An 8,176-nucleotide genomic window follows, 5' to 3' on the forward strand; every position below is an offset into this window, starting at 1 on the left:
GTGCATATCAAAAGCATATTACAACACAGCATGGCTTTTCTTTATTCATGTCATCACAATACATCACAAGAGCACCATCTGGCCATTCCGCCTTCAGAAGCACCGTTTCACCGCTGTCTCATGACTCGCCCGTGCCGATCAGGTCCCCGTAGTACGCCGTGATGGTCTTGGCCCGGCCGTTGAGGAGATTCTGTTCCACCTCCACCCGACCGCCCGGGCCGGCCATCGCCGCCAGCTGAGGTAGATATGGTCCGTCAGTATAGCGATAAGGAAAGGTACTAATGCTCATTACCACATGCCGAGATATCCCTTTAACATTAGCACGTGCATTTGGGAAATGGCTTCGGCCCGCCTCGGCTAATGTTGAAGGTATTTGGGAAACGATTCGGCCCTAGGGCTTTTTGATTTTCCCAGACAAAGTTTTACTGAATATTCTGAGCGGAAGAACCAATTTCAAAGAAGATATTTACGGATTGTGTGTTCACTAACAGCAACAGCAAAAGTAAGTGACTGCGTGTTTACATGCTTTTGCTGTCAACGTAATTCAACTAAACAAGGTTATCGTTCCAATGCCAATGTATTTATTGCTGCAGAACATGGTCGGAATAATCATTATTTCTACATAATGCACGCAAAAAACGAACAATTTAAATGCGTGAAGCATCTTAACGTGCCACAATGAAACATTTGATATTGTTCCAGCAGGGATCCAAGACGCGTTTGATTCAGCGTTTCACCCAATTTTTTAATTTTCCTCACGGTTTCCTCACTCCTGCTGGACTCCATATCTTTATTCTAACTTCTGGCGTTTCACCATCTTCATCCTCAGCTTTTTCAAACCCTAAATAAGGGGGAAGTAGGAATTTCATCTTTCATACTCAACGCAGCCTAATAATGAAAAACACAAACAAATAATCACGGTGACTATAAATATGAGCATAGTATCAATATGATATTAACACAATATTAAGATTAAAGTGTAAAATATCAAATGAATATGATATTAACTGTTGCGCCGGTACGGCATGTGGTAAATCTCTTCCCAACCTTGGGCTGTGAAAATGCAGTTTTATTCACCTCGGTTTTTGGCTACGGACCTCGTGCCTACCGGCACTCGGTCCTCCGCACAAAAACCTCGGTGAATAAAACGCATTTTCCCAGCCCCGGTCGGGAATATATATTCCACTGATAGCGCCGCACACTTCGACTATGATGAGTTTTGAACTAGAAAGAGTCCCTATAGAAACCATATAGTTAGAACCTAATTAAATTGATAAGGTTATCCGTTAACGGTTCAAAACGATCAAGAAGCAAGATCAAACATTTAATAGATATGGAATCGGTCTAATTCCCAGACGCTGCTAAATTTGACCACAGGCTATCAGGAACAGAAGTCGATCTCACCTGATCTACATCGGCGCTGCGCGGCGCCAGGAGGGCAATGTTCTTGGAGATGGAGCGGGCGGCTCGCATCATCTCCCGGCCATCCATTGTACCGTCCAGTCGGTACATGTCGTACACCTCAGCATTCGAGTACTCAGGACCTGTGACAAACGGCGGAGGGTCAAATGAAGCGAACGACACATAATAAAAATGGATGAAAAAGATGTGTTGATAACATGCTTCTCCACATGCTCAATATTGAGCCACTAGTTTGGGCCACATAGGCAGCATGTCACCGTATTTGCTATTTCATATCCAGCATGAGCCATGAGAAAAATCGTTATGTTTTATATTTCACTCACCGCCCCACGGAGGCGAAAGAAACACGGCGTCGGCCCGCAGCCGCGGTGCCAGCTCGAAAAAGTCGCCGACCACAAACTGGATACGGTCCTGCACACCGTACACGCCGGCGTTAAACCGAGCCAGCTCCACACGCTCGGGACATATGTCCACGGCGATCACTGTCGGAGAAAAAACATGTGTCAAAACACTACCTCTCTGAGCACTGATCTTCGGTTCAATAGTATTTCGTTAGTAGCTAAGTCGGTAATATCAAAACGTGGAGACTTCCACGGCTCATTTACTAACAAATGTCTGTATATAACCAATTTACCACATGCCGAGATATCCCTTTAACATTAGCACGTGCATTTGGGAAATGGCTTCGGCCCGCCTCGGCTAATGTTGAAGGTATTTGGGAAACGATTCGGCCCTAGGGCTTTTTGATTTTCCCAGACAAAGTTTTACTGAATATTCTGAGCGGAAGATCCTATTTCAAAGAAGATATTTACGGATTGTGTGTTCACTAACAGAAACAGCAAAAGTAAGTGACTGCGTGTTTACATACTTTTGCTGTCAACGTAATTCAACTAAACAAGGTTATCGTTCCAATGCCAATGTATTTATTGCTGCAGAACATGGTCGGAATAATCATTATTTCCAGGGGCGTCGACACCGGTCCGACTTTTCCGACTAGTCGGACCACTTTTTCGACTAGGCGGTGCCCTGCTGTGGCTCGCGGGGGCCCCTGCTGCAGACCGCGGGGGCCCTACTGCGGCTCGGGGGGCCCTGCTAGAGACCGCGGGGGCCCTGCTGCGCCTCTGGGGCCCTGCTAGACACCGCGGGGCCCTGCTGCGGCCCGCGGGGTCCCCTACTGCGGCCGCGGGGGCCCCTGTTGGGGCTCTCGGGGGGCCCTGCTGCGGCCACGGGGGCCCCTGCTGCGGCAACGGGGGCCCCCCGCTGCGGCTCGCGGGGGCCCTGCTGCGCCTCGCGGGGCCCTCGCGACACCTGGGGGCCCCCACCGGTGGGGGCCCCCCGAGAAAAAGTCGGACCAGTTTTCCTTACGCGTCGACGCCCCTGATTATTTCTACATAATGCACGCAAAAAACGAACAATTTAAATGCGTGAAGCATCTTAACGTGCCACAATGAAACATTGATATTGTTCCAGCTGGGATCCAAGACGCGTTTGATTCAGCGTTTCACCCAATTTTTAGTTTTCCTCACGGTTTCCTCACTGCTGCTGGACTCCATATCTTTATTCTAACTTCTGGCGTTTCACCATCTTCATCCTCAGCTTTTTCATTCCTAAATAAAGGGAAGTAGGAATTTCATCTTTCATACTCAACGCAGCCTAATAATGAAAAACACAAACAAATAATCACGGTGACTATAAATATGAACATAGTATTAATATAATATTAACACAATATTAAGATTAAAGTGTAAAATATCAAATGAATATGATATTAACTGTTGCGCCTATACGGCATGTGGTAAATCTCTTCCCAACCTTGGGCTGTGAAAATGCAGCTTTATTCACCTCGGTTTTTTGCTACGGACCTCGTGCCTACCGGCACTCGGTCCTCCGCACAAAAACCTCGGTGAATAAAACGCATTTTCCCAGCCCCGGTCGGGAATATATAAACCATGTCAGCCCGTACGTCATTAGGATTTCGTGCCTCACGCTCATTCATGTCTTCTCTGTCAGCCCAGGTCCCGTTGTATGTGTAGTCTCACCGAGCCGGCAGGTGGCGGCGAACTGGATGGCGTTGCCCCCGACGCCGCAAAACGCGTCCACGATGACGTCCGAGCGACACCGGTCGGCGATGTGCCGCGCGATTCGCTCGGGCGTCACCGAGAACCAGCCCTCCCGGTCCAGACGAACTCCCTCGTCAAACCTGTCGAAGACGAGAGGTGTCACCCCTAAACATCACTCGCAATTGGGTCAGGGAAGAGTTAATCACTCGTCAACTAATCTAGTTTCCATAGCATCGGCATCCCGACTTTTGTGGAAACACTTAGCACCTATTGAGCTTATAAAAAAAAACATGGCATTTCATCTGATACGATAAAAATGTCTTCTCCTTACCTAGAGAAGAGACGGTAGCGTTGCTGCCAATATTTTCGTAATTCCGGACTTTTTCGAACAAGCGCAGTCATTTTCCTCTTAAAGGCATTCTTTCCGCCACTTTCTTTGACACCTTCCTCTTGTTGGGCTAGCCTTTTGTCCAACTTCGGAATGCTGACAGGTGGATGCGCCGGAGAGCTGCAACTATCCTTTATTGGGGGTTGAGCTTGTTCCGCCAGAGGCCGACCTTCTTGCTCGGATGAATCGGACTTCCTAGCCGGGTTAAGCGCTTTGATCTCCCTGAAAGTAGTTGACATGTCAATGGTTATGTTAAACATGTTAAATGTTAATGTGATCGTACATCGTAAAACTAAACACGTCAAAATTGGTTGGTCTTCAAAGCAAAGTTTTGTTGTTTTTTTAACCAAGACTCAAGAGCCAATTGAGATGTCCATTGTCCAGGGTTTAGTCCCACCCTTCACGCGCATTCTAGGTTGGCGAAACCGTATGCAAGGACAAAAAAAAAATGTGTTGAGCTCAAAAGTTTAAACGTCCTGCACTGAGAAACTGAGATGGTCTTCCCGTATCCGTTAAATGAGCAGACAGAGGCACACGCAGGGCATATTACTTACAACTTCTCTGCATTGTGCGAGATTCTCTGAACAGGATCGGTTCTTTCACCCTCTAGGTGACCTGATGGTGTGGGATCCTGTCCAGCACAGCCATCTGGCTGCAGTTGCTTCAGCAAGGCACCGATGCCACGTCCCTTTAGTCGCCTGTCAATTACGGTAAATAATCAAGACATCTTTACATAAGGTAGCTAGCATAACGTATAATTCCTTTTTAAACTGTCCTAAAATCTTGATAAAGCGCAAGCTATTGTCTTTCATGCCTTCTTTAGCATTTCATTTCTTTAGATGGCATTGATGCCATACATCAGATAGGTATGACATCAATACCACCCAGTACCACGCAGCACATTTGAATAAAATACATTATTAGTACCTACCTGATTTTCCACGATGGCATTCGATAAGTTTTCTTCTTAGTTATTTGGGTTGAAGGCTGTCCTGGGCCTTCCTTTACAGTGTTCTCTGATGTCGATGGCATGCTACCTGTTTCCCTTGCTAGATCTGTAGGAAAAGCAGAAAGTTCACCTAGTAATTTTGACACATATTTGCAAATTATAAAGAAGAAGCAGTTTTTTATCATTAGGACATATGATCACCAGAACAAAAATCAATTTAGTGATACAAACAGGCTGGCTGGTCAGCTGGTATGACTGACTTTTATCTAGCAATCAGCCTATCTTGGAAGGAAAAATAAATTTACATGTGAATTTACCGACATGCAGATTCACTAAACATGAAAACCATATAGGTATTTAGTTACAATGCTTGAATGCTGTTCTACAATGCATGGATTCAGAGGCTTTGTATGTTAGGTACTTACCAGCTTTTCAATTTATATCATTTTTATTATCCATAATGATGCACATCAATATAACCAGCACTAATACAAGATATTTTTTCTGCAGATGACAATCATGGCACAAGAAAGACTTACTTGTGCTCATAAGTCATAACTATTCTCCATACCTACATGAAAGTAACTTCCAGCACCATATAACAGGAAGTATGCCATTTTATCAAGCACATCATTCTTGGCAGCTGTCATTATCACCTTTTCAGTTACACAATGTTGGGGCTTATAGGAATATAGAACCTGGCCTAGGTGAGCTGATTTCACACAAAGTTCAGCCAGCTTCATCCATGGCCCAGCTGCTGGGCATTGGGCCTGGCCTTGAATCTAGTAGACCCATTGACCTCTATAGTAACCTAGTTACTATAAAGGTCAATGAGTAGACCAGAACTGCTGGAGAGCATCAGCTGAGAGCTTATCTTATAAATTAATGGGTCATCATCAATCATCATCAATCCCCCCTTAACTTGGGGGAAGCTTCAGCTTGAAGGCTGTTTAAAACAAGCTTGAAAAGGTACCTGCCTCCAGAACCCTAATATATAGGTTAGATATCACCACTCTGGACAGCAGGATACTGAGTGAGAGGCTGCAGGGAAGACCAAAAAGAGGACACAGCTCAGGCACTATGCCATGTTGCAATGGTATGGTAAGTACGCAACTAGGCTCAATAGTGAGCTTTCACCTTTCCATCTAGCCTAAATTGGTTCACAAGATGGCTGGTTGAGAGCAGGCAGGCAGGTCAGCTATGGCCTTGAGGCTAGTTGGTTAGTGACAAGTTCATAACTAAGAAGTTGATGACTAATGAGTTGTGACCAAATATTATACAATGGGCTAATCTGATCTGCTGAAACTATTGGTGGATCTAAGTGAACATTTGAGGCATTTACCCCACCCTCAGTATAAAACAAAAATGATGAAGTTTGTAGTTATTTTCATTCTCTCATTAGTCATTTAAATTTCATAGTCATTCAGTTATAGTCATTTATATCAAGCATTGATATGGTACCAATACCAAGCTCTGCTGGCACCACCATATCAGTCGGGCGCACTGTGGTATCTCCGATTCATTTATGGAGACGTTTCTATTATTGGAAACGTTTCCAATTTTGACTACTCTTCTGTTCCAAAAATGGAAACGCTCGTTCCATAAATAGAAACGCTAACATCTCCGCACATTTTTTCTTGCCAAGGGTGGCTGGATTTGATGTATAACAACTGTTTCGCGTAAAACAAGCTCAGATACACCAAAAGCACTTATCTTCTTGCATGGAAAGCTGTCGTATGCATTCAAATTCACGTCTTTAAAATGCTCCTGAATCGTATCCATTTATGGAGACTTAGTTTCCAAAAATGGAAACGCCGATGTTCCAAAAATAGAAACGCTGAAGTTCAAATGTGTGCAAACTTAGCTTAAATGTGTTTTTAAAATTCACATGCGACTAAAAATTTGATGTTTTGGGACTGGTTTAGCATCTCGGCTCTCGGCAGTTACCTTGGATACCTTGGTTCGATAATAATACATTACGCGCCGCAACTTCAGCACATTCAAAAGTCAACTAAAACTAAGATTTCCCAGGAACTACTGGACAGATGTGGTCCAAAGTGGGCAATACATAAAGCGTAGATATCATTTCAATATATAAAATTGATATCAATGTTACACATGAGCTAGAATGAATAAATTCATTGTCAGAATACAACGGTATTTGGTGTGACGACGGTGCAGACCTTATTTCCATCCTGCTTTTTACGTATTTGCACGGAGATTTACGTTGATCCGAGCCTACGAGCATATTCAGTACATTTGAAATATCATAAAATGCCCACTAAAGTCTCCAAATAGGGCTTTGCAACAACTTTCATGCGATTTAATCAAAGATTGACGACCACCAGGCCGCTGGTACACCGGAAAACGCAGCGTGATAATGAATGAAAAACTGAAGTTCCCGGTGATGTGGTTGTTCCAATCAATGGGCCAGTCTTTCAGTAGTCTGTTAAAAACGTTATTTTTTGTTCAAAACATTCATAAATGTTATTATTTTCGATTAGAAAAACGTGTGAATTTTTTATCACGTCAACATGTTATAAACATCGCCTCGTTCGTCAACTTTCGGTTTTCTGATCGGAAAGTCGGAGATCAGGAACATAAACTAGAATGCTGGCTGTCGATTGGTGGCATCCTGCTCATGCCAAATTGCACCTATCAATGCCCAGTTTGCTTTAAAGGTAGCGATGCATACAGCGTCTCCATTTATGGAACAGACCGTTTCTATTTTTGGAAACGGCGTATCCATTTATGGAACATTGTTCCAAAAATGGAAACGTTTCCATAAATGGATCGGAAATACCACAGTGTGCCCGACTGATATGGCACAGCTGGCAAATAATCCAGTTAATAGTATGGCCCAAAATATCTTGAAATCATGCCATGGTTGTTAATTTCTGCCGAGTTGGGAGTGCCCCGGCGTAACAAATCTGCTGCCGCCCCAATGGTTACCTCGACCTGAGCCGTCTGTTGATGTTGAGGCTCCAAAGCCAAGCCGGCTGAACTGGCGGGGAACTTGGGCAATGGGCACCCCAAACCGGTGGAAATCAACCATGAATCATGAAGCAGCACAAGTTGAACTTTGAAGTGTACATGCTTAGAATATTTCAAAATCAATCAGTTGTTTCATGCAGCAACGATAAAAGCAAATTATATCTATGCTCCACAATGACAACAGACTGAGACATCACATACAGCACCTACCCTTGAGACGACAGTTCAAACTGGTTCAAACAATCAACATTACTCAAAACTTGTTTTATAATTCAACAAAACCACAGTAAAACAACTTCAACTACAAGGTTGTGAAAAACCTGAAAGCCCCAGAAAGCATGCGTCCCTTCATGTGTTCTAATA

The 8,176-nt window shown here is 44.1% G+C and overlaps 1 protein-coding gene across 3 annotated transcripts; it reads right to left on the reverse strand.

The window, feature by feature from the left end:
* Positions 1–18: 18 nt before the first annotated feature.
* On the reverse strand, positions 19–8,176 carry LOC122374178 (trimethylguanosine synthase-like). Of its 3 annotated transcripts, none has more exons than XM_043352782.1 (8): positions 8,024–8,176; positions 4,802–4,925; positions 4,425–4,568; positions 3,814–4,092; positions 3,462–3,622; positions 1,746–1,904; positions 1,405–1,544; positions 19–235 (listed from the first exon to the last, which is right to left on the reverse strand). In XM_043352782.1, the coding sequence occupies exons 2-8, from the start codon at positions 4,900–4,902 to the stop codon at positions 119–121; spliced, it is 1,101 nt and encodes a 366-aa protein (XP_043208717.1). In that variant the 5' UTR covers positions 4,903–4,925; positions 8,024–8,176; the 3' UTR covers positions 19–118. The 3 variants fall into 3 exon arrangements, with proteins under 3 accessions (XP_043208717.1, XP_043208715.1, XP_043208716.1); XM_043352780.1 differs by having other exon boundaries at positions 8,015–8,174; XM_043352781.1 differs by lacking the exon at positions 8,024–8,176 and adding an exon at positions 5,245–5,429.

This window comes from Amphibalanus amphitrite, unplaced genomic scaffold (assembly GCF_019059575.1).
Source record: "Amphibalanus amphitrite isolate SeventyFive unplaced genomic scaffold, NRLGWU_Aamphi_draft 001616F_arrow, whole genome shotgun sequence".
In the NCBI taxonomy this organism is placed as follows: domain Eukaryota; kingdom Metazoa; phylum Arthropoda; class Thecostraca; order Balanomorpha; family Balanidae; genus Amphibalanus; species Amphibalanus amphitrite.